Source organism: Pongo pygmaeus, chromosome 11 (genome assembly GCF_028885625.2).
Source record: "Pongo pygmaeus isolate AG05252 chromosome 11, NHGRI_mPonPyg2-v2.0_pri, whole genome shotgun sequence".
Taxonomy (NCBI): domain Eukaryota; kingdom Metazoa; phylum Chordata; class Mammalia; order Primates; family Hominidae; genus Pongo; species Pongo pygmaeus.
In genome coordinates this window covers 131,195,282-131,220,647 of record NC_072384.2, presented here as the reverse complement: position 1 = coordinate 131,220,647, position 25,366 = coordinate 131,195,282, and the positions used below count along the sequence as shown (strand labels likewise).

The 25,366-nt window shown below is 43.4% G+C and overlaps 1 protein-coding gene and 1 non-coding gene across 17 annotated transcripts in view; one reads left to right on the top strand and one right to left on the bottom strand.

Moving 5' to 3' along the window:
* The first annotated feature begins 7,149 nt into the window (after positions 1-7,149).
* LOC129031407 (nuclear body protein SP140-like protein) overlaps positions 7,150-25,366 on the top strand; it is a 29,227-nt gene continuing 11,010 nt past the window's right edge. For 7 of the 16 annotated variants that reach the window (XR_008501025.2, XR_008501026.2, XM_054477745.2 and 4 more), the window contains exons 1-5: positions 15,887-15,941; positions 18,535-18,688; positions 20,344-20,473; positions 21,595-21,669; positions 25,186-25,326. Coding sequence is in view for 9 of the 16 variants with exons in the window: in XM_054477745.2 (XP_054333720.1) it covers positions 15,931-15,941; positions 18,535-18,688; positions 20,344-20,473; positions 21,595-21,669; positions 25,186-25,326 (511 nt within the window). In the remaining 7 variants the exon portion in view is untranslated. The other 9 variants (XM_054477739.2, XR_008501027.2, XM_054477737.2 and 6 more) reach the window with 9 other exon arrangements.
* On the bottom strand, positions 18,028-18,131 carry LOC129032201 (U6 spliceosomal RNA). The gene has a single exon (XR_008501227.1). It is a non-coding gene; the product is annotated as a U6 spliceosomal RNA (small nuclear RNA).

Genomic DNA, 25,366 nt, shown 5'->3' with positions numbered 1-25,366 from the left:
TTCCTGGATTTGAATGTTGGCCTGTCTTGCTAGGTTGGGGGAAGTTCTCCTGGATAATATCTTGAAGAGTGTTTTCCAACTTGGTTCCATTCTCCCCGTCACTTTCAGGTACACTAATCAAACGTAGATTTGGTCTTTTCACATAGTCCCATATTTCTTTTCATTCTTTTTTCTCTAATTTTGTCTTCACGCTTTACTTCATTAAGTTGATCTTCAATCTCTGATATCCTCTCTTCCACTTGATCAATTTGGCTATTGATACTTGTGTATGCTTCACAAAGTTCTCATGCTGTGTTTTTCAGCTCCATCGGGTCATTTATGTTCTCTAAACTGGTTATTTTAGTTAGCAATTCCTCTAACCTTTTTTCAAGGTTCTTAGCTTCCTTGCATTGGGTTAGAACATGCTCCTATAGCTTGGAGGAGTTTGTTATTACACACCTTCTGGAGCCTACTTCTGTCAATTTGTCATACTCCTTCTTTTTCCAGTTTTGTGCCCTTGCTGGTGAGGAGTTGTGATCCTTTGGAGGAGAAGAGGCATTCTGGTTTTTGGAATTTTCAGTCTTTTTGTGCTGGTTTTTCCTCATCTTTGTGGATTCATCTACCTTTGGTCTTTGATGTTGGTGACCTTCACATGGGGTTTCTGTGTGGTTGTCCTTTCTGTTGATGTTCATGCTATTGCATTCTGTTTGTTAGTTTTCCTTCTAACAGTCAGGTCCCTCTTCTGCAGGTCTGCTGGCGTTTGCTGGAGGTCCACTCCAGACCCTAATTGTCTGGGTATCACAAGCAGAGGCTGCAGAACAGCAAAGATTGCTTCCTGTTCCTTCCTCTGGAAGCTTCGTCCCAGAGAGGCACCTGCCAGATGCCAGCCAGAGCTCTCCTGTATGAGGTGTCTGTCGACCCCTGCTGGGGGTTATCTCCCAGTCAGGAGGCACAGGGGTCAGGGACTCACTTGAGGAGGCTGTCTGTCCCTTAGCAGAGCTTGAGCACTGTTCTGGGAGATCTGCTGGTCTCTTCAGAGCTGGCAGGCAGGAATGTTTAAGTCTGCTGAAGCTGTGTCCACAGCCGCCCCTTCCCCCAGGTTCTCTGTCCTAGGGAGGTCGGAGTTTTATGTATAAGCCTCTGACTGGGGCTGCTACCTCTCTTTCAGATATGCCCTACCCAGAGGGGAGGAATCTAGAGAGGCAGTCTGGCTACAACGGCTTTGCTGAGCTGTGGTGGGCTCCACCTATTCTGAACTTCCCAGTGGCTTTGTTTACACTGTAAGGGAAAACCCACCTACTCAAGCCTTAGTAATGGTGGACACCCCTCCTCCCACCAAGCTTGAGTGTCCCAGGTCAACTTCAGACTGCTGTGCTGTCAGCAAGAATTTCAAGCCAGTCAATCTTAGCTTGCTGGGCTCCGTGGGGGTGGGATCTGCTGAGCTAGACCACTTGGCTCCCTGGCTTCAGCCCCCTTTCCAGAGGAGTGAATGGTTCTGTCTCACTGGCGTTCCAGGTGCCACTGGATTATGGAAAGACAAACTCCTGCAGCTAGCTCAGTGTCTGCCCAAATGGCTGCTCAGTTGTGTGCTTGAAACCCAGGGCCCTTGTGGTGTAGGCACCTGAGGGAATCTCCTGGTCTGCAGTTTGCAAAGACCATGGGAAAAGTGTAGTATCTGGGCTGGAGTGCACTGTTTCTCATGGCACAGTCCCTCATGGCTTCCCTTGGCTAGGGGAGGGAGTTTCCTGACCTCTTGGGCATTGAGGCGACACCCCACCCTGCTTTGGCTCACCCTCTGTGGGCTGCACCCACTGTCTAACCAGTCTCAATGAGATGAGCCAGGTACCTCAGTTGGAAATGCAGAAATTACCTGCCTTCCGTGTTGATCTTGCTGGGAGCTGCAGACTGGAACTGTTCCTATTTGGCCATTTTGCCAGCCACCCCCACCTCGTCCTTATTTTTAATTTTTTGAGGAAACTTCACACTGTTTTACAGAATGGCAGCACCAATTTACATTCCCACCAACAACATATATGTGTTTTCTCTACATCCTTGCCAACACCTGTTACCTTTTCACCTTTCGATGCTAGCCATCTAACAGGTGTGAGATGGTATCTCACTGTGGTTTTGATTTTCATTTCCCCGAAACTCCCTGGGAGGGGATTGGGGATCTGTCTTTAGGCAGATAGGGGGAGTTCAGAGAAAATGTCTCTCTGCCTTTGGTCTTTCTCAAGTGTCTTCAGCTCGAAGTGATCAGCACACCAAAGCGGCATATTTTGGGGTGGCATTTCCTGAGCTCTTTCAAGGGGCTCAGGGCAGTGGCTTTTCCCCAACTGGGTTAAAAGCATGTTAATGCTTCAGTATTGTGTAGGGCTTTAGTGCAGCACCCTAGCTGGACATCAGCCCCACTAGGATAGGTGGGGTTCTGGGAAAGGGCCTGGGCTCTCAGGAGGCTGTACTTGTGACAGCAGCTGACTTCCTGTAAGTGCACTGGTGCAGGAAGAGTAAGCCCTGCTTCCTGTCTGTGTTGCTGGGGGTGGGCGGGGGTGTTGAGGGGGGGGAAACAGAGGGGAAGCCAGGCCCTTGAACTTGACCTTTTGTCATGCAGGCACTGCAGCTGGGGGTTGGCGCCTTCCTGGAGGGTTCCTGAAAGGGACTCTGGCAGTGCAGCTCCTTCCTCAGGGCAAGAACCCTGAGCTGGGGCAGTGATTTCCCTCCCCTTGATTTCCTCACTTTTGTTTTGTTTTCTCTTTTTTTTTTTTTTTTGAGACGGAGTTTTGCTCTTGTCACCCAGGCTGGAGTGCAGTGGCATGATCTTGGCTCACTGCAACCTCCGCCTCCTGGGTTCAAGTGGTTTTCCTGCTTCAGTTGCCTGAGTAGCTGGGATTACAGGTGTGCACCACCACGCCTGGCTAATTCTTGTATTTTTAGTAGAGATGGGGTTTCACCATGTTGGTCAGGCTGGTCTTGAACTTCTGACCTCAAGTGATCCACCAGCCTCGGCCTCCCAAAGTGCTGGGATTACAGGTGTGAGCCACTGTGCCCAGCCTCATATTCTCTTAAACCATTAAATTGGACGGGTGCGGTGGCTCACGCCTGTAATCCCAGCACTTTGGGAGGCCAAGTCAGGTGGATCACTTGAGGTCAGGAGTTTGAGACCAGCCTGGCCAACATGGTAAAACCTCCATCTCTCCTAAAATACAAAAATTAGCCGGACATGGTGGCGGGGCCTGTAATCCCAGCTACTGGGAAGGCTGAGGCAGGAGAATCGCTTGAACCCGGGAGGTGGAGGTTGCAGTGAGCCAAGATCATGTCACTGCACTCCAGCCTGGGAGACAGAGTGAAACTCGGTCTCAAAAAACAAAAAACAAAAACCCCCAAATCCCCCAAACTATTAAGTTTTGCAGCCAAACCTCATTCGCCCTGGGTGTGGCTGAATCCAGAGAGGAGGGGAAAGCTCGATTATGCGGGCTTCAGGCTCACACCTGTGCCGCTATTTTGCAGTCAACTGAAACCAGCAGAAAAAGCAGCTCAGCTGTGGCTCTGAGAAACTTCTGATATTGGTCATGACATTCATTCCCTACAAAATCTCACTCTCAATTAAGCTGAGCCTCCCTGCCCCCGCCAATTTATTTTTCTGTCCCCAGTTATGCTCAGCGCTATTGTCTGTCCCCATGCTCCAGAGAGCAGCATGTGATAGCTTAGTTGGACTAATTAACACAAAGCTCCACATTCAAATAACATGAGTCCTCTCCCATTATCATTATGGTTATTATTTATTGTAGCAAAGTATACATAATAGTTATCGTTTGCTTGTTAATATATATGATTATTTATCATTATCAAATTCTCATTTAGTCATTTGTAAGTGTGCAATTCAGTGGTATTAAATACATTCACAATACATTCGTGTAAACATCGCCATTATTTCCAAAACATTTTTGTCATTCCCAACGTAAACTCGCTACCCGTTATACAAATAACACCACATTCCTTCCCCATCCCCTGGTGACCTCGATTCTATTCTCTGTTTCTATGAATTTGCTTATTCTAGGTACCTCAGATCAGTGGAATCACACATTTGTCCTTCCATGTCTGGCTGATTTCACTTAGCCCGGTGTTTTCAAGGTCCATCTACACTGTAGCACATATCAATATTTTATTCCGTTTTCATGGCTGAACACCATGCCGTTGTGCATGGCCACTGAATGCTCTTGTAAACATGGGTTTGCAAATATCCAAGGTAATGCTTTCAATTTTATGGCTATACTGTATAACTAGAAGTGTTGGGATTTATAGGGGCGAGCCACTGCGCCTGTCCTTAATTTACTTTGGATATATATATACACCCGGTAGTGGGAATTGATGGATCCTATAGTAGTTTTTTTTTTTTTGTTTTTTTTTTTTTTTTGAGACAGAGTCTTGCTCTGTCACCCAGGCTGGAGTGCCGTGGTGTGATCTCGGCTCTCTGCAACCTCTGCCTTCCGGGTTCAAATGGTTCTCCTACCTCAGCCTCCCGAGTAGGTGGGACTACAGGTGCGTGCCACCATGCCCGGCTAATTTTTATATTTTCAGTACAGATGGGCATTTCACCATGTTGGTCAGGCTGGTCTGAAACTCCCGCCTCGGCCTCCCAAAGTGCTGGGATTACAGACGTGAGCCACCGTGCCCCGCCCATATTTTTAATTTTTTGAGGAACCTTCTCACTGTTTTTGAGAATGGCTGCACCAATTTACATTCCCACCAACAACATATAAGTGTTTTCTTTTCTTTACATCCTTGCCAACACTTGTTATCTTTTGACCTTTTGGTGATAGCCATCTAACAGGTGTGAGATGATATCTCACTGTGGTTTTGACTAGCATTTCCCCGATGTTTAGTGATGTTGAGCACCTTTTCATAAACCCTTTAACCATTCATATATCTTTTTTGGAAAAATGTCTATTCAGGTCCTTTGCCCATTTTTCAACTGGGTTATGTGTTTTTTTTTTTTTTGTATTGAGTTGCATGAATTCTTTATATATTTTAGATATTTAATCCTTATCATACGTCATAAATACACCTACTCTGTACTCACAAAAATTAAAATAAGTATATTTAAAAAAGATATTAAAACTAAAAAAAAAAAACACTTATCAGATATATGGTTTGCAAATATTTTCTCCATTCTGTAGGTTGCTTTTTCATTTTGTTGATTATTTCCTTGGCTGCTCTGAAGTGTTTTAGTTTGTGGCAATTCCCCTTTTCTATTTTTGCTTTTGCCGCCTGTGCTTTTGGTGTCATATCAAAAAACTTTGCCAAGACCAATGACATGGAGCTTTTCTCTTCTTTTCTTCTAGAAGTTTACAGTTTTGGATCTTACCTTTAACTCTTTAATCTATTTTGAGTTAATTTCTGTGTATTGTGTAAGATAAAGATCCAATTTCATTCTTGTTGCATATGGATATTTCATTTTTCCAACATGATTTATTGAAGATACCATCATTTTCTCATTGTGTATTCTTGGTGCCTTTGCTGAAGGCTAGTTGACCATGTATATATGGGTGTATTTCTGAACTTTCTACTGGGTTCCATTGGTCTATGGGCCTGTTTTATTTATTTATTTATTTATTTTTTGAGACGGAGTCTCACTCTGTTGTCTAGGCTGGAGTGCAGTGGTGTACTCTTGACTCACTGCAATCTCCACCTCCCAGGTTCAAGCGATTCTTGTGCCTCAGCCTTCCAAGTAGCTAGGATTACAGGTGCCCACCCCCACGCTCGGCTAATTTTTGTATTTTTAGTAGAGATGGGGTTTCATCATGTTGGCCAGGCTGGTCTCGAACTTCTGACCTTAGGTGATCCACCTGCCTCAGCCTTCCAAAGTGCTGGGATTACAGACATGAGCCACCATGCCTGGCCTATGTGTCTGTTTTTTATACAAGTACTATACTGTTTTAATTACCGTATCTTTGTAATATACTTTGAAATCAGGAAGTGTGATGCCTCCATCTTCATTCTTCTTTCTCAAGATTGCCTAAGCTATTTGGGGTCTTTTTTGGTTCCACACAAATTTTAGGATTTTAAAAAAATTTCTGTGAAATACATCATTGAAATTTTCATAGGGATTGCCTGAATCTGCAGATCACTTTGTATAGCATGAGCATTTTAATGGTATTAATTATTCTATTTGTGTCTTTTACAATTTCTTTCATCTGTGTTTTATAGTTCTTATTGTACAAATCTTTTACCTCCTTGCTTAAACTTATTCTTAAGTATTTTATTCTTTTTGAGGCCAGTATAAATGGGAATGTTTTCTTAATTTCATTTTCAAGCAGTTTCTTGTTAGTATATATTATAGAAATGCAACTAATTTTTTATTTTTATTTTTTCTTTTTCAAATTTTATTTTAGATTTGGTGGGTGGGGGGGGTAGATGTGCAAGTTTGTTACAAAGGTCTATTGTGTGATGATGAGGTTTGCAGTACGATTGTACCTGTCATCTAGGTAGTGAGCTTAGTACCCAATAGCTGGTTTTTTAACCCTGGTCTTCCTCCCTCCCCTCTCTTTAGTCCCGAGTGTCTACTGTTACCATCTTTATGTCCATGTGTATCCAATGTTTAGCTCCCACTTATAAGTGAGAACATGTAGCATTTGGTTTTCTGTTTCTGCATTAGTTTGCTTAGGATAATGACCTCCAGCTGCACCATGTGGAGAATCATTTCTTATTGCTGTGTAGTATTTCATGGTGTATGTGTACTACAGTTTCTTTATCCAGTCCACCACTGATGGGCACCTGGGTTGATTCCATGGCTTTGCTATTGTAAATAGTGCTGCAGTGAACAGGTTGTCTTTTTGGTAGAATGATTTATTTTCCTTTGGGTGTATACCCAGTAATGGGATTGCTGGGTTGAATGATAATTCTGTTTTTAGTTTTTTGAGAAGTCTCCAAACCACTTTCCAGAGTGGCTGAAGTAATTTACATTCCCAAGAACAATGTGTAAGCCTTCTCTTTTCTCTGCAGCCCTGGCCAACATCTCTTATTTTTCTTTTTTAATAATAGCCATTCTGACTGGTGTGAGGTGGTATCTCATTGTGGTTTTAATTTGCATTTCTCTGATGATTAGTGATGATGAACATTTTTTCATGTGTTTGTTGGCTACTTGTATGTCTTTTTTGAGAAGTGTCTGTTCATGTCCTTTGCCCACTCTTTAATAGGATTATTATTATTTAAAAAAAAATTTATTTGAGACAGTGTCTTGCTCTTCACCCAGGCTACCATGCAGTGGCACAATCTCAGCTCACTGCAGCCTCGACTTCCCAGGCTCCATCCATCCTCCTGCTTCAGCCTCCCGAGTAGCTGGAACCACAGGCGTGTAATGTCATCTTTGTCATTTCTGATTGTGCTTATTTGAATCTTCTGTTTTTCTTTGTTAATCTAGCTAGCAGTCTATCTATCTTGTGTATCCTTTCAAAGAACCAATTTTTTGTTTCATCAATCCTTTGTATGCATTTTCGAATCTCAACTTTGTTTGATTTTGCCCTGATTTTAGTTATTTCTTTTCTTTGCCAGCTTTGGCGTTTTGTTCTTGTTTCCTCTAGGTGCAATGTGAAATTGTTAATGTGGGATCTTTTTAAGTTCTTAATGTCGGTGTTTAGCATAATAAACTTTCTTCTTAATGCTGCTTTTGCTGTATTCCAAAGATTTTGGTATGTTGTGTCTCTGTTTTCATTAATTTCAAATACTTTTTTGATTTCTGCCTTAGTTTTGTTGTTTACTCAAAAGTCATTCAAAGGCAAGTTGTTTAATTGCCATGTAATTGTGTGGTTTTGAGATATCTTCTTGGTATTGATTTATATTTTTATTCCACTGTGATCTGAGAGTCTACTTGGTATGATTTTGATTTTTTTGAATTTATTGAGACTGACTTTATGGCCAAACGTGGTTAATCTTTTTTTTTTTTTTTTTTTTTTTGAGACGAAGTCTTACTCTGTTGTCCAAGCTGGAGTGCAGTGGCATGATCTTGGCTCACTGCAACCTCCACCTTCTGGGTTCAAGCGATTCTCCTGCCTCAGCCTCCTGACTGGCTGGGACTACAGGCATGCACCACCATGCCAGGCTAATTTTTGTATTTTTAGTAGAGACGGGGTTTTACTATGTTGTCCAGGCTGGTCTTGAACTCTTGACCTTGTGATCTACCCACCTTGGCCTCCCAAAGTGCTGGGATTACAGGTATGAGCCACTGTGCCCGGCCATGGTTAATCTGAGAGTATGTTCCCTGTGCAGATTAGAAGAATGTATACTCTGTGGTTGCTGGGTAGTGTATTCTGTAGAAGTCTGTTAGGTCCATTTGATAAAGTGTCAAATTTAAGTCTAGAATTTCTTTGTTAGTTTTCTGTCTTGATGATCTGTTTAAAGTTGTCAGTGGGGTGTTTAAGTACTTCACTGTTATTGTGTGGCTGTCTACATCTTTTTGTAGGCTAGAAGTATTTGTTTTATGAATCCTGGTGCTCCAATGTTGGGTGCATGTATATTTAGGACAATTAAGTCTTGTTGAATTAAACCCTTTATCATTATGTCATGCCCTTCTTTGTTCTTTTTTACTGTTGTTGGTTTAAAGTCTGTTTTATCTGATGTGTAATAGCAACCCTTGCTTTTTTGTTTTCTGTTTGCACGATACATGTTTCTCCATCCCTTTACTTTTAACCCATGACTGTTGTTGCATGTAACATGGGTCTCATGGAAACAGCAGACAGTTGGGTCTTTTTTTTTAATCCAATTTGCCACTCGGTGACTTCTTTCTTTTCTTTTTTTTTTGAGACAGAGTTTCGCTCTTGTTGCCCAGGCTGGAGTGCAGTGGCACGATCTTGGCTCACTGCAACCTCCGCCTCCTGGGTTCAAGTGATTCTCCTGCCTTAGCCTCCCTAGTAGCTGGGATTACAGGCAGCTGCCACCATGCCCGGCTAATTTTTGTATTTTTAGTAGAGACGAGGTTTTGCCATGTTGACCAGGCTGGTCTCGAACTCCTAACCTCAGGTGATCTGCCTGTCTTGGCCTCCCAAAGTATTGTGATTACAGGTGTGAGCCACCATGCCTGGCCCACTCTGTGACTTTTAAGGGGGGACATTTAGACTGTTTACATCCAAGGTTAACATTGATATGTGAGATTTTGTTCCTGTCATGATGTTGTTAGCTGGCTGCTTTGTAGTCTTGACTGTGTAGTTCTTTTACAAGGCCTGTGGCCTAAGTATGTAAGGGTGTTTTTGTAGTAGGAGGTATTGTTCTTTCATTTCCGTGTTTAAAACTCCCTTAAGGATCTTTTGTAAGCTTGGTCTAGTGTTAATGAATTCCCTTAGCATTTGCTTGTCTGCAAAGGATTTTATTTCTCCTTTGCTTATGAAGCTTAGTTTGATGGGATATGAAATTCTTGGTTGGAATTTCTTTTCTTTAAGAATGCTGAAAATAGGTCCCCACTCTTCTGGCTTGGAAGGTTTCTGCTGAGAAGGCTGCTGTTAGACTGATGGGGTTCCCTCTGTACATGATCTGACCCTTTCCTCTGGCTGCCTTTAAGGTTTTCATTGTTGCGTTGACCTTGGCTATGTGTCTTGGATATGGTTGTCTTGTATAGTATCTTGCAGGAGTTCTCTGAATTTCTTGAATTTGCATGTTGACCTCTCTAGTGAGATTGGAGAACTTCTCATGAACAGTATCCTCAAATATGTTTTCCAAGTTGCTTACTCTCTCTTCTTCTCTCTCAGGAATGCCAGTGAGTTATAGGTTTGGTCTTTTTATATAATCCCATATTTCTCAGCAGTTTTGTTCATTAAAAAATTTTTTTTTCTTTATTTTGTCTGACCATGTTCATTCAAAGGGTCAGTCTTGAAGCTCTGAAATTCCTTCCTCAGCTTGGTTTAGTCTATTGTTAAGGCTTCCAATTGTATTTTGAAATTCCTGTAGTAAATTTTTCAATTCTACAAGTTCAGTTTGGTTCTTTCTTAAAATGACTGTTATTTTTCAATTCTTGGATTGTTTTACTGGCTTATTTGTATTGGGTTTCCACTTTCTCTTGAATCTTGTTGACCTTCCTTGCCATCCAGATTCTGAACTCTATCTATATCTGTCATTTCAGACATTTCAATCCATTGCTGGGGAGCTAGTGTAAACCTCTGGAGGCAAGGAAATACTCTGACTTTATGAATTGCCAGAGTTCTTGTGCTGATTCTTTCTCATTGGAGAAGGCTGGTGTTTCTTTATCCTTTTGAAGTTGCTGTCATCTGGATAGGGCTTTTTGTTTATATATTCTGTTTTTCCCATGAGGGTTTGACTGTGGTGTATGTTGTGTATAGTTGATTGACTTTGTTTCTGGGTGCTTCCATGGGGCCAAAGCTCTGTACTTGTTTCTTAGTTGTGGCTAATTTCCTGTATTTTGTTTCACAGGCGACGTGTGTTGAAGGAATTTATTTTTGTTTGGTGGTGTAATTCAGGCTGTGATCCAGTCAATGGTGCTTAAGAGTAAGGGCCAGCAGACGGGTCTTACTCAGCTATGTGCTTTTTTTTTGTATTTCAGTGTGTTTGCTGCAGTGCTCTGGGGAAGGGGAGTTGGGGGGGATGAGAAATGACCCTCTCACCAAGTTTATTCCTGGGCTTTGGCCAAGTTTATTTCTGGGCCTTGGCTCCAAGGCCCAGGAGGGCTGTACTTCCCCCTTAGGGGTGGTCCAAGCTAAAGGTTAGGTCACCGGGAGACCTGGAAACTTCCTGGGGGCCTGCTGGTTCTCTGTGCTTGGTAGAGTCAGGGCAGGTTGTAGGTATGTCTGTGGGTGGTCTGTTGATGCAGTGGGTCAGGGCGGAGGATTCCCTGGGCAGGGTGGTTGTACTGTGGGTGGGCAGCTGGTTGGCGCCTGTGGCCTGGGGTTTTTACCCAGCAGACTGTTGTGGGACTATGCAGCTCATGCTCCCCCAAATGGATCACCCACCACTGTCTGCCCCTGGGGCAGGCCTGACCAGCTAGTTTTACCCTTAGCCTTTTGTGCCCAGATCACTGGGCTATTAGGTGTTCTGGGCCATGGGGCTCCCTTGGGCAGAGGCTGCAGCTGACCTACACCCTACCTGGATGGGTCTTGTGAGGGATACATGCCAAGCTCCTGCACCGGCGCATGAACCCGTGCCTTCCTCTTCTCAGTGTCTGAGAGTGGGGGCTCCTCTACCACTTGAGCTCAGGCTACAGATCCCAGCTCAATACCCCTGAGCAGTGTACTCAAACCCTGGGCAACTGGGGCTAGGACCGTGGCTTTGTCCTCTAGTTCCTCTAGGTTGAGCACTGGCTGTGCTGGGGGCTGAACTGCTCCCAGGCCACCAGCCAATCACTCAGGCAGGGCAGTGGAGGCTGTGTTGTGTGCATACTTTTGTGGGAGCAGTGAGGCAGGGGCCCTGGGAGGGGCTGGTATACAAAGGGGCATGTAGATCAGATGCACCTCAGTCCTGCAGAAAAGGCCCTGCTTTCTCCCAGGTGGGCGGTCCTCAGGGTTTACCGTCATTCAGAGCAAGATTGAGAGCCTTGGGGGATAGGTGCCTATGGTTGTGTATTGCTGCAGCTGCCCCACAAGCAAAACCTTCTGGACTCCACAGAGGTTCCAACTCTGCCTCTGCCTACTCTTCAGACAGTTCCCCCTGCCAATTCAAATGTCTGTGGGAGTTGCTGGGTTCTCCTGTGGCTAGGATCCCAGAGGCCTGCAACAGGAAAATGATGCCCCACAGTTCCTTTCTTAGGTCCTGTTCAGGACTAGGATCTGGTCCTGGTGCTGGACAAGTTTCCCAGTTTCCTCCCTCTTCAGCCTTGATGTCTGCATTGCCTCTCTATCCACTTTCAGTATTTTCTCTCAGAAAATCAATCCAAGATGTGATGGTTTACATGACATCTTGGTTTCTGTCAGTGGGAGAAATGTTTCCTGGCTGCATCTAGTTGGCTGTCTTGTCCTGCCTCCCACAATGAACTTTTAATGTTGATTTTATATCCTGTGATTTTATGAAATTCGTTTATTAGTTCTAACAGTTTTTTGATGGTGTCTTTAGGGTTTTCTATATGTAAGATCATGTCATTTACAAACAGACAATTTTTCTTCTTCCCAAGCCTGGTTCTTAAAGGATCCTATTTTTTCCTGTTTCTTTTTATTTCCTCCCAACCCTTTGCTTTTCACATAATAAATTCTGAAGATTTTTAAAGTTAGGATCTACAAGTTAACAAATATCTTGACTCAAGTTGGCCTAAATAATGAGAATATGTTCACCCTGAGGTTGGTGGTTCCTCTTGTGGTCATAAGATGACTGCTGGCAGCAGCTCAGAGACAGGGCCTTGTTTAGAGACACAGGGTGAGGAAGACTGGCTGCTTTTGCACAGAAGCTCCAGGAAAACTATCCTTGCATGTCATCAGTGTAAACTGGCTTAGTCCTGACCATCCATGAGCGAGTGACCAGAGAGGATGAGAGATGACCACAACTGGCTTGGAGCAGTTGTCTGAGGCAGAGGGGATTTGCAGAGTCAACCAGAGTGTCCTCTCTCTTTAAGCCAAGTGCTCTGACATAGGTCTTTTAATCGCCTTACCACTTAGGTTTGTGTTTATTTTGAATCTTAACCAAGAATCTGATATGTTCCCCATAATGTAAAGATCCTCATTCCTTTTTTTTGAGATGGAGTCTTGCTCTTGTTGCCCAGACTGGAGTGTAATGGCATGATCTCGGCTCACTGCAACTTCTGCCTCCCAGGTTCAAGTGATTCTCCTGCCTCAGCCTCCTGAGTAGCTGGGATTACAGGTGCACACCACCACACCTGGCTAATTTTTGTATTTTTAGTAGAGATGGGGTTTCACCATGTTGGCCAGGCTGATCTTGAACTCCTGACCTCAAGTGATCCGCCCACCTCGGCCTCCCAAAGTGCTGGGATTACAGGCGTGAGCCACTGTGCCTGGCCTGGAATGATTTTTTTGAAAGACTCCAGGAAGGAGTCCTATTGACTAGGGCATGGGGTTTAGAATCAAAGGGTTATTTCTGAACCACAAGAGTTCTAATCCTCCCAAAAGCCATCTGAGGAACACCAAAGTGCTTTGTTCTTTCAAGGGAGTCAGAGAAGTCAGCACATTTGGGCCACTCTCTTGCTCAGGTTAACTTGCCCCATAATGGTTGGGAGCAAAAGAGAGCAGCACTATAGAGAGATGGCTCTGCTGGGAGGGAGCACATCCTGCCTCAGTGAGACGTGTGACACACAAGTGACAAGTCAGAGCCAGAGAGAGAGGGTGGGGGAGGGAGAGAGAGGGAGAGGGAGGGAGAAGGCAGAGAGAGGGAGAGACCCACGCATGTGCAGGACCTGCATGTGCCTGTCCACCGGTGAAGATGACCTCATTGGCGTGCTGGAATGTGTACCCAATTTGTATGGAGAGAAACGCAAGAACGCAAGCCAGGGGTTGGGGGTGCAGGAGAAGGATAGAAGCCTCGTTGACCCACATTTTTCATTATTTGGGCGCAGAACCCTTATGTCCTGGGATTCCTCTTAAACAGTCAGCCGGGTGCAGTGGCTCACACCCGTAATCCCAGCACTTTGGGAGGCTGAGGTGGGCGGATTGCCTGAGGTTAGGAGTTTGAGACCAGTCTGGCCAACATGGTGAAACCCCATCTCTACTAAAAATACAACAAAAATTAGCCAGATGTGGTGGTGTGTGCCTGTAATCCCAGCTACTTGGGAGGCTGAGGCAGGGGAATTGCTTGAACCAGGGAGGTAGAGGTTGCAGTTAGCCAAGATCGTGCCACTGCACTCTAGCCTGGGCAACAGAGCGAGACTCTGTCTCAAAAACAAAACAAAACAAACAAACCAAAAAACAGAAGTCAGATTCAGTGGAACATGATTTGGAAAGCATCGTTCTGAAGCACGGTCCCCCTGGGGCCCCTGAATCCTCACCTGCTTTTGGGCTCTGCTCACTTCAAGTCCTGGATTCTAGCATCCCTGGGGCTCCCAGCTGCCTCCCTGTCTCTGCCCCACAGTTCGGCTCAGAGTTCTGGTCTCTGGTTTTAGTTCATGTCCTACTTTCATTCTCTCTTTGCTCCAATTTATCTTTAACTTTGTACTGATAGATTTCAGTATTTTAAAAAGTCTCTTCAAATCTTTCTTGAATAATATCAGAGTATGAGTGAAAAAAATCACCGTGTACAAACATAAATGTAGCTGGATCTTCATCTCACCCCTTAAGACCTAGATAATCTTGGTTCTCATCCTCTTGGCCCATCCCATGAGAAACATTTCTGAGCTCCACTGCCTGGACATCTCTAGGTCATTGATTTTGTTAGGTACATTTTCTACTTCCCCATGACTGCAGGTGAGAGTTTTACAGAACTTTTACCACTACATAACTAGGGTCTCCTTCCTCCAGATTCCACTAGTGTTTCTCTTGCTTTCTCATACACTGCACTGACATCTTCTGGAACACCTTTAGGCTTCCATCCACTGCTCTGTCTCACAGCCAAATGCCCCATGTTTTATGTTTTTGTTGTAACTTCATCCTACTTCAAAATCTGTTCTAGTTATACTACTGTGAAAAAAAAAAACTACTCTAAAGCAGTGATTTAAAACAATAAGTCTTATTTTATTTTGTGATACACCTGCAGTTTGGGCAGCACTCAGTGGAGATGGTGTGTGTCTGCTCTAGATGGGTATCTCCTGGCAGCTGGACCAGGGCTGCAGCATCAACTTCCAATATGGCGCACCACATGGCTGGCTGGCTGGCTGGGGCCCTCCTGTGGTTTAAGGCCTGGTCTTAAAATCAGCATAGCATTGCTTCTGCCATATTCAAGCATTCCGTTGGTCAAGCAGTCACAGATCCCAGATTAAAGGAAAGGGGACACAGACTCCACTTGTCAATGGGAGGAGTGTCAAATTCTGGGGGTATTTTTTAAAAGCCTCATATCTGTACTATCTTTAAAAGGCTGGCTATTTTTACCAACTTGGCTCCTGCCTCTGGCCCCAGTGGTCCAGAGGTTTCTCTTTTTCCTCCCTGGCTGTTTTCCAGAAACTCTAAGGGCATTCCCCTGACTTTATTATGTAGAGCATTTCAGCTTCCTCTAACCTATATCCAAATGCTTGGGGTCCAACTTGTCCAGTCAAGGTCACAATGTGCCCCGCCAACTCATAGGCCTGAGAAAGGCTTGGAAGTTTCTGTCTTTCCCTTTTATTTCCCCCATGGCCATGTCTACAAGGGGAGGAGGCAAACATAGAGGTTTACTTCTCTCTAACATCAACTATGTTACTTCACCTAGAAACAACTTCAGTCAACTTTGGTCAAATAGAGTTTTCTGCCCTCTTTCCTTTGCATAAACACATGGTCCCCTGACTTCCATGGACTCCTTGGAGTTGGCCTCCTGTTCCTCCTCCTCGGGCTGCACCCTCTTCTGGTCCTCCAGACATGATTCTGTAAGTCCTTCTTAATTCCCTGCTACCGTATTTTCACAAGAGTTGAGAAACCCCACTATCTGTGGCCTAGTTTTCACAAATATAGAGGCATTCAGAAATATTAATACTTTCACTTCCCTTTTCTACTTTCTGGGTGAGTCAGTTCAGACTTTTTGTTCTGGTCCCTGGGAGCCATGTTGGAAAGCCCACATTGGGCCTGAGAGTGCATAGATGTTGGTGGATGGTGCGTCAGCCCCCATGGGGCTCTGCAGCCTAGAAAGTAGCAGGACCAGGAAGTCAGCAGGTGGAGGTGGCAAGTGAACAGAGGATGCATCTTTTTCTCCCTTCCTTTGTCATCTTTCTCCATGTGGGTTTTTATATTTATTTACTTATACTCAGTTTTATTCCAAAACTTCTTTGAACTGGGTCATAAAGCCAACTGCATATTGTAAAGTAGAAGAAACTAAGCTCTGAGAAATCAGGTAAAAAGTGGCAAGTGATAGCTGCTGATGGAATGCTGCCTATCCTGACTTACCCTTTTGCAAATGTTACCTGGGTGAGACAAAGACATTTCAACCCTGAGGTTTCTTGTATTGGTTTTGCTTTGTTTTTCTTGGTATAGACCTAGGAGTGTAATTGCCGGGTCATAGGGTGGCTTTAGTAGACACTGCCAGTTTTCCAAAGTTGGTGTCCTAATTGTCACTCCACTAGCAATGTATGAGTGTTTCAAACAGCATATTCTTCTCAACATTTGATGCTAGGTTTTTTTTTTTTTTTGTAAATCTTAGCCATTTTGGTGAATAGATAGTGGTATCTTGGCATAGTGGTATCTCATTGAGTTTTACTTTGCATTTCCCTGAAAAACAATGCTTTTGAGCCCTTTTTGATATGTTTATTGGTCATTTGAGTATTTTGTTATGAAATGCCTGTTATTTTGCCTATTTTTTTTAAAAAAATTGGGATTTTTGTGTTCTTCTAATTACTAGACATTCTTTCTACATGTTCTACATAGAAGTCTTCTGTTGGATATGTGTTGTGAATATCTTCACATATTCTGTGGCTTTTTTTCACTGTCTTAATAGTGTCTTTTGATGAACAAAAGTTCTTAATTTTAAGTAAGTCTAATTTGTCAGTGGTTTCTTTCATAGCTAGTGTTTTGGGATCTTTTGCAAGAAATCTTTGCCTACCTTAAGCCAAGAAGATATTATACTACCTGCTCTAGAAGCTTTACTATTTTATCTTTCATATTTCGGTCTATGATTCATTTGAAATAAATTTTTGTGTATGGTATGAGGTAGGGTGTTCAATTGCTCCAACACCATTTCATGAAGAGACCATCCTTTTCCCCACGGAAATGTGGCAGTGTCTTTGTTGGAAATTTGGTGACCTTATGTGTGTGTTTCTCTTTCTTGTAGTCTCTGTTGATTTATATGCTTATCTTTATGCCCATATCATGTTGTCTTAGTTATTGTAACTTCATATGAAGTTAAAACATTGTGATTCTTTTTCAAGACTCTTTTGGCTAACCTTGGTCTTTTGCAGTTTCATTTATATTTTAAAATCAATTTGTCAATTTCCACAAACAATTCCACTTGAAGTTTATTAAAATTATATTGAATCTATGAATCAGTTGGGGATAATTTACATATTAATATTTAGTCCTCAATCCACAAATACACCTTTCCATTTATTTTGGCTTTCTTTAATTTCTCTCAGCAAAAGTTCTATGATTTTCAGTGTAGTGTTCTGGAACATCTTTTGTTAGATTTACCTTTATTGTTAGTGGTTTTGATGCTTTTGAAAAGGACATTGTTTTTCTATTTTTATTTAAACTTATAATTTGCTAGTATACAAAAATACAATTAATTTTTCATATTAACGTTGAATCCAGATACTTTACTGAAGTTACTAATTAATTCTAATAGTTCATTCATTCCTTTAGATTTTCCAAGTATATAGTCATCTGCAAATAATGGTAGTTACATTTCCTCCCTTTTGGGTTTATTCTTGTCATTTCTTTTTCTCACCTGATTGCATTGTCTAGGATTTCTAGTAAGTGTTAAATGGAAATGGTGACAGTAGACATTTTTGTCTTGTTCTCAAATTGAGTGGGAAAGTATTTAGTATTTCACATTTAAGTATAGTGTTAGCCATAGGGTTTTGTTTGTTTATATACTTCATTATATTAAAAAAGTTACTTTCTATTCTTAGTTTTCTGAGAGTTAAAAATCATGAACAGATATTTTATTATATTTTAGCTTTTTCTGGATCTATTGAAATTATCATACATTTTTCCCCTTTATTTTGTCAATCTGGTGATATACATTTCCTGATTTTTTTCTTTTTTTTGAGACAAGAGTCTTGCTCTGTCACCCAGGCTGGAGTGCAATGGCACAGTCTTGGCTCACTGCAACCTCCACCTCCTAGGTTCAAGTGATTCTCCTGCCTCAGCCTCCTGAGTAGCTGGGATTACAGGCACACACCACCATGTCTGGCTAATTTTTGTATTTTTAGTAGAGACGGGGTTTCATCATGTTGGCCAGGCTGGTCTCGAACTCCTGACCTCATGATCCACCTGCCTTAGCCACCCAAAGTGCTGGGATTACAGGTATGAGCCATGGCGCCTGGCCGCCTGATTTTTTTTTTTAATGGAGTGTTTTACAAATTTGTGTGTCATCCTAGTGCAGCGGCCATGCTAATCTCTGTATTGTTCCAATTTTAGTGTATGTGCTGCCGAAGCAAGCACCATTTCCTGATTTTTAAATGTTAAAGAATTCTTGCATTCCTGGAATAAGTCCCACTTAGTCATGATGTATTATTCTTTTTACCTATTGCTGGATTTGGCTTGCTAATGTTTTGTTGCAGTTTTCCCATCTCTGTCCACAAGAGATAGTAACCTGCACTTTTCATTTTTGTAATGTCTTTGTCAGGTTGTATATCAGAATTATGCTATCCTTCTCTAGTGAGTCAGAGTGCGTTCCTTTTTTCTTTCTTCACTGGAAGAGTTTGTGTAAGATTGGTTATTTTCTTTCTTAAATGTATGTTTTGAAGAACTTGCAAGTGAAGTCATCTGGGCCTGGAATGTTTTGGCTGGGAAAGGCATCTGGGAATCTTGATGTTTACTTTCTCTTTGTATTTTTTTTCCTTAGGATGTTTGCAGGGGTCCAGAAGAAGATTTCCTGTGAGATCTTTTCCAATCACTTCAAGGACAATAAGGTGGAGATAGCAAATGCAATAACAAAGTCATTTCCTTTTCTTGAAAGCCTCAGAGACAATTCCTTTATCACTGAAAAAATGTATACTGTAAGTGAAGTTTATTACATCACCCACTGTAGTCCGGCCCCCATATTAATTTATATTTGGCATCCTGGATTCAAAGTTTAGTATATTGCTAACTGCCTGAAAGGACTTTTATACCTTTTGTGGGAAGACCCTTTTCTGTTGGTTAATTATTGTGTAAGGTAGAAGGTAATGGGGTAAACAGATGTCATTAAAGAGACGTCTATTTCTTTTTCTTTTCTTTTCGTTTTGTTTTGTTTTTGTTTTTGTTTTTGTTTTTGTTTTTGTTTAGAGACAGCATCTCACTCGGTGGCCCAGGATGGAGTAAAGTGGCACAATTATGGTTCACTGCAGCCTAGATCTCCTGGGCACAAGCAAACCTCTCACCTCAGCCTCCTGGGTAGCTGGGAAATTACAGGTGCATGCCACCACACCTGGCTAATTTTTTTTTTTTTTTTGGTAGAGATGGGGTCTTGCTATGTTACTCAGGCTGGTCTCAAACTCCTAGCCTCAAGTGAACCTCCTACTTCAGCCTCCCAAAGTGTTGAGATTACAGGCGTGAGCCACCTTGCCTGGACAAGACACTCTATTTCTAACTGAAGTCCTGTTCTTTTTTTTTTTTTTAGACGGAGTCTTGTTCTGTCACCCAGGCCGGAGTGCAGTGACACAATCTCAGCTCACTGCAATCTCTGCCTCCAGGGTTCAAGCAATTCTCCTGTCTCAGTCTCTCAAGTAGCTGGGACTACAGGCGCCCACCACCATGACTGGCTAATTTTTGTATTTTTAGTGGAGACAGGATTTCACCATATTAATCAGGCCAGTCTTGAACTCCCGACCTCAGGTGATCCACCCGCCTTGGCCTCCCAAAGTGCTGGGATTACAGGTGTAAGCCACTGTGCCTGGCCACTCTGTTCTTTTGTAGCAAGTATTGGAGTGGGAGTGGACGGTAATGGTGACATGGCTGGAGTGAAACTGAAACTGATATGCTCTGCAAATATGTAGTGATTTATACAATATACAAGAATAAAACAAAATTAAGATAGCTAAGATGATGGAAGCAGTATTTCTTTGTAATGTCTATTTATGTCAGATGAAATCTCCAGAGAATTGTGCCGTTATAATTGTTATCAAACAAATTTCTGCCTTGCTGTTGTCTTGTCTAAAGTGTTTAAATTTTGTTGGATAGTTCTGGAGCCTTGGAATCCAGGTGTTTTGAACAGTGCCCTGGAGGTACAGAGAAGGAAGCCATGTCTTCAGTGTGTGATTGTACTCTTCCTGTTGTGTTCTTTATGGCAAGGGAAGAATCATCTCCCTATCTCTGGGAGCCTGTTCAGGACTTCTCATACCATAGGGAGGAGGTGGGGAGTGTGGGGGCAGTGACTGCTGTGCAGTCAACAAAATCACCGTAAGATTTATTCCCAAGGCATCCTGGGCAGGATGAGCGCTCAAAAGACAAGAGGAAGGGTTGACTTGTTTTTCTAACGCAGTGGATCAAATATTTAAGAAGTTCTAGAATATTGCATGAAAAATAGTAGCCTACACTGAGAACAATGGAAGTATTCTATGCAATTACATTGTCAATCTTTGTTTAACTTTAAAGCTATTATTTTGTATACTTTTACCATTGAATTTTTAAACAGTATTCTCAAGAAGCCTGTATAAACTTGATTCCTCTACAGAGAGTTGTGTACCAGGTTCTCTGCCACCTGGAGAAGGTGTTTGATTGTTCAGTTCTGTCAGTCCTGTTCAGCAGGATTAACCTGAAGGAGTATCCTGATTTAATTGAGATTCATAAAAGCTTCAAAAAGGGTAATCAATTATCTCCCCTGTCTTTTGGGGTCTAGGTCTGCTTTCCATTCTTTCATTTGGTCAGTTGTTCATTTAGCAAGTATTCATGAAATGCTTACATGCGACTGGGGGCGGTGGCTCACGACTGTAATCCCAGCAATTTGGGAGGCCGAGGCGGGCAGATCACCTGAGGTCAGGAGTTTGAGACCAGCCTGACTAATATGGAAAAACCCCATCTCTACTAAAAATACAAAATTAGCCGGGCGTGGTGGCGCATGCCTGTAATCCCAGCTACTCGGGAGGCTGAGGCAGGAGAATCGCTTGAACCTGGGAGGCGGAGTTTGCGGTGAGCTGAGATTGTGCCATTGCACTCCAGCCTGGGCAACAAAGAGTGAGACTCCTTTAAAAAAAATAATAATAATAAAGAAATGCTTACATGTCCCAGGCCCTGTGCTAGGCGGTGTGAATATAACTAACCCGTGCCCTGGCCTCCCTTCGTTGGCAGTCTCTGAGGACCTTGGTCCAGGCGTCTCAGGACATTTTCCAGTGCTGCAATATTTGCTCCCTGCTTGTAGCCTTCAGAGAGTCCTCCCTTTGTTCCTTGGGTCTGGGCCACCCCTGGGGAAGTCTGTCTAGTTCCTCCACCATGTCCTCTCTCTTTGGGAGCCTCTCATCTTTCCAGACCCAATTTAGCCAAAACTCTGCTGTTTTCGCATCTCTCTAGGATCTTAGCTCTTCTCCTCAGGAAACCCCTTTGTTTCTTCTGTAAGATTTGCACAGTTCACAGAGACATTCCGCTTATGGAATTTGTATTGAGATAAGCTTTCACGCCTCTCTGATCATCTTGTTGGATGATTAATTATGGTTTACAATTTTTCTACTGCTCCATCATCCTTAAAACCTGAAAGGCTCATCACCTATAGGATTTCAGTGGTTTTGTGTTGTGTTATTTTCTTTCTTGGCTGCCTCAGAGGAAGAAACAAGCAACACCAAGTCACAAACCACTGAGATTCAGAGTGACTGAAGGGCTAGGCATTTCCCACTGAATTATAAGAACACACGGGTGCTTCATTCATGTGGTCATGAGATGGAGTTCCTGGTCACTTGCTTGCAGACACTAATTAATTCTTTTCTTTGTTCAGTTCTCCCCTTTTCCCGGAAAAGGGATGGAAAAGAGACAACAAAAATGCCCAGCTTTCAATCAAGCTGTAAACAAGGTAATAATATCTGGATAAAAACTTTGTTTTCTGGTCTACTAAGAAGAAAAGGAGACAGGGAACCGAGGTCTGAGGGAAGACTGCACTGCTGGGGATGGTGGCAGAGCTGGTTGAGAGGATCACTTTGTGTTGATTCCAAAGTGACCTAACTCCAGCTGGAATCCAAGAGCACTCTCAAGAGGTGGCAAAAACAGACTTTCCCCCCAATAACCCGGAGGGTAGAATGAGGATCTGAGTGTGAATTACTAGTTTACAGGAGACCTTCAGTGAGAAGCCGTGAAGGGCTAAGAAGGACACGCCTATGGCCAACAACGTCAAAGAAGATACGCTTGGTGATGCCAGAAGAAGGGGCTGATTTAAACGTGGGCATGTTGTTCGGCAGCAGGAATATTCAAAGAGAAATGTAGTCATACAGAAAGACACAAAGAGGAAGTGATGCATGTGCTGAGAAGAGGATGAGGGTATTTTGAGAGAGAGAGAGGAAGAAGGAGGGGAAATGAAAGACAGTAAAGGACAACAATGAAAATAACTGTGTTACGAACAGCTCCCTGTGATCGAATGCCTGCTCCATGGCAGCTGTGGGTTTAGTGCTCATGGCTGCCTTTGGAGATTAGTATTATTTATGTGCCCATCTTGCAGATTAGGAAACTGAAACCCAGAGGGACAATGTGTGGGGTTGCCTAGGTCAAATGAGAAAAGATGAACCCAGAGCCTTTGTTGTTGGTTTTTTTTTGGGAGGGAAGGAGGTAAAATTCAGATGTTAACCATTTTAAAGTGTGGAATTCAGTGACATTTAGTATATTCACAATGTTGTACAACCATCACCTGTCTCTAGTTACAAAATGGTTTAATCATCCCAAATGGAAACCCTATGCCCATTAACCAATCATCTAATTTCCCTCTGCCCGTAATCCCTGACAATCAGTAATCTACTTTCTGCCTCTACAGATTTGCCTATTCTGGACAGTTCATGAAAATGGAATCACACAATATGTGGCCTTCTGTGTCTGGGCTTCCTTCACTTACTAAGATGTTTCCAGGTTTTTGCCATGTGGTAACATGAATTAGTATCTCAAGTCCTTTCGATGGCTGAATAATATTCCATCACACATCTCTACCACATTTCGTTTATTCATTCATCAGTTAATGATGGGTTGTTTCTATCTTTCCGCTATTGTGACAGAAGTTACTTTCTTCCTGTTATCCAGGGAATCTAATGGAAAAGCTAGAAACAGAAACATGAAACAAAAATGGGGAAATATATGCAGAATAAAAGATCCAGGGAAAAAAGAATACAAAGAGCTGAAAGAAGTGGAGGTGACCCAAACTCTGAGTCCTCATGGAAAGGCCAATGAGAAAGTATGAACAGATGTGGAGAGGGAGGGTGTGGTGTAAAAGGCGGTGGGCATGAGGCAACCAGGACTTCGTAGGAACTGAGCTAAGGGCCCTGGGCAGGGTAGCTCTGGGGACAAAGGCAGGTTCACTCTGCCATCGCCAGTTACCAGAATGTCTCATGGAGGACACTCAGCAGGGTTGTCTGGCCAAGGCCCTCTCGGCCAAGGGTGCAGTGACTCAGTCCCCCACTCTCAGGGCTGGAGTCTGACTTCAAGAATCAGGTGGGGCTGGGCGCGGTGGCTCATGCCTGTAATCCCAGCACTTTGGGAGGCTGAGGTGGGCAGATTGCTTGAGGCCAGGAGTTCGAGACCAACCTGGCCGACATGGCGAAAACCCATCTCTACAAAAAATATATATATATAAAAATTAGCCATGCTTGATGGCACATGCCTGAAGTCCCAGCCACTTGGGAGGCTGAGGCATGAGAATTGCTTGAACCCAGGAGGTGGACATTGCAGTGAGCTGAGATTGCACCACTTCACTCCACCCTGGGTGACAGAGTGATATTCTGTCTCAAAAAAAAAAAAAAAAAAGGATCAGGCAGCATCTGCCAGCTCCAGATGGTGAAAACTCTCTCTCTCTCTCTCTCTCTCTCTCTATATATATATATATATGTTTTTTTGAGACAGAGTCCCGCTGCTGCCCAGGCTGGAGTGCAGTGGTGCAATCTTGGCTCACTGCAGGCTCCGCCCTCTGGGGTTCACACTATTCTCCTGCCTCAGCCTCCCGAGTAGCTGGGACTACTGGCGCCCGCCACCTCGCCCGGCTAATTTTTTGTATATTTAGTAGAGACGGGGTTTCACCGTGTTAGCCAGGATGGTCTCGATCTCCTGACCTCGTGATCCGCCCACCTCGGCCTCCCAAAGTGCTGGGATTACAGGTGTGAGCCACTGCGCCCGGCCCCTCTATATATTTTTTAAAGACAGAGCCTCCCTCTGTTGCCCAGGCCGGAGTGCAGTAGCACAGTCATAACTCACTGCAGCCTTGAACTCCTGGCCTGAAGCGATCCTCTCATCTCAGCCTCCCAGTAGCTGAGACCACAGGCATGTACCAACCTGCCCAGCTAATTTTTAATTTTTTGTAGAGATAGGGTCTCACTATATTGCCCAGGCTGGTCTTGAACTCCTGGGCTCAAGCGATCCTCCTGCCTCAGCCTCCCAAAGTGCTGGGATTACAGGCGTGAGCCACTGCACCTGGCTGTGAAGACCCTTTTCAAAGCCTGACCTTGTTATGCTTAGATTCCTCATCTTCTGTTGGTCTGTTCCTCTTGATTGTGCTGTGATCCTCTGCTGTTCTTGCGCCATTCTGGAACGTGCTGGGGGTAAGGGAAGAGAGGGTTGCCTCTGTGTTTATGATTGCCCCGAATTTTTAGTGTTTGCATCTGCAGTGTCTCCAAGTTCAGGATTTAAATAACAAGTCCTTATCCTCCAGGTTGCCTTGGAGGACTTCTTCCTCTTATACCCCTTAAGCACACTTGCTGCTGGTTCCTGCTGGTGCTGAGCCTGCTCGTTTTACCCGTGTGTCTGCTTCACAGTTTTTCTGCCTGCATCTGCTTGAATCTGGCTGCTGCCTTGGTGCTTTCAGCTTACATCCAGTGAAGGCCTGTGCTGTGGTGGCTGGAGGGAAATGATGGGCATGTTCCTTCTGTGGGACAGGCTTTCTTCCCTGTTGGGTCCTTCACATAGGACCATGGCACCACTGTGCCTCCCATACAAACCCTCACCCATCATCCCCGGGGCAGGGAGCTAGGAGCTACCTTTCAGATGCCAGATGGACCTCTTCAAAAACCCTTCAGTACTTTTGTGCCATAACTAGCCTCTGTTTCTAGCTTCTCAGTCATCTTGTTTCTATTTTTCCTTATGTCCCTCATCCTTAGACCATAATGTCCATAACAAATTTTATTTCTTTGTTCAGTGTTTCATGATCACTTTTTCTGAAATGACATAGAAGAAATATAAGAGAACTCTCAGAGCTGTGGAAGGTCATTCTGATGTCATTGATAATTGGGACACATGATCAAAAAGGATATTTGATTAATTTATTAATGCATTTAAATAAAAACTTTAGGTTTTGATTTATGACATCACAGTACCATATTTATGAAATCATAATGTCATCTAGGGGCCATTCATTCTGGAACCAGAACAGAAACCTCTGAGCCTGTCTGGGATGTGAAGTCAACATATATAAATCCAGAACATTCTATCCTTGGCCCAGGTGATGCTCTTGGAACACAGCAAGCAAACACATGCACCCAAGCAGGTAAGGCTGATGATGGCTAGGTGTTTGCATGAGTGACTAG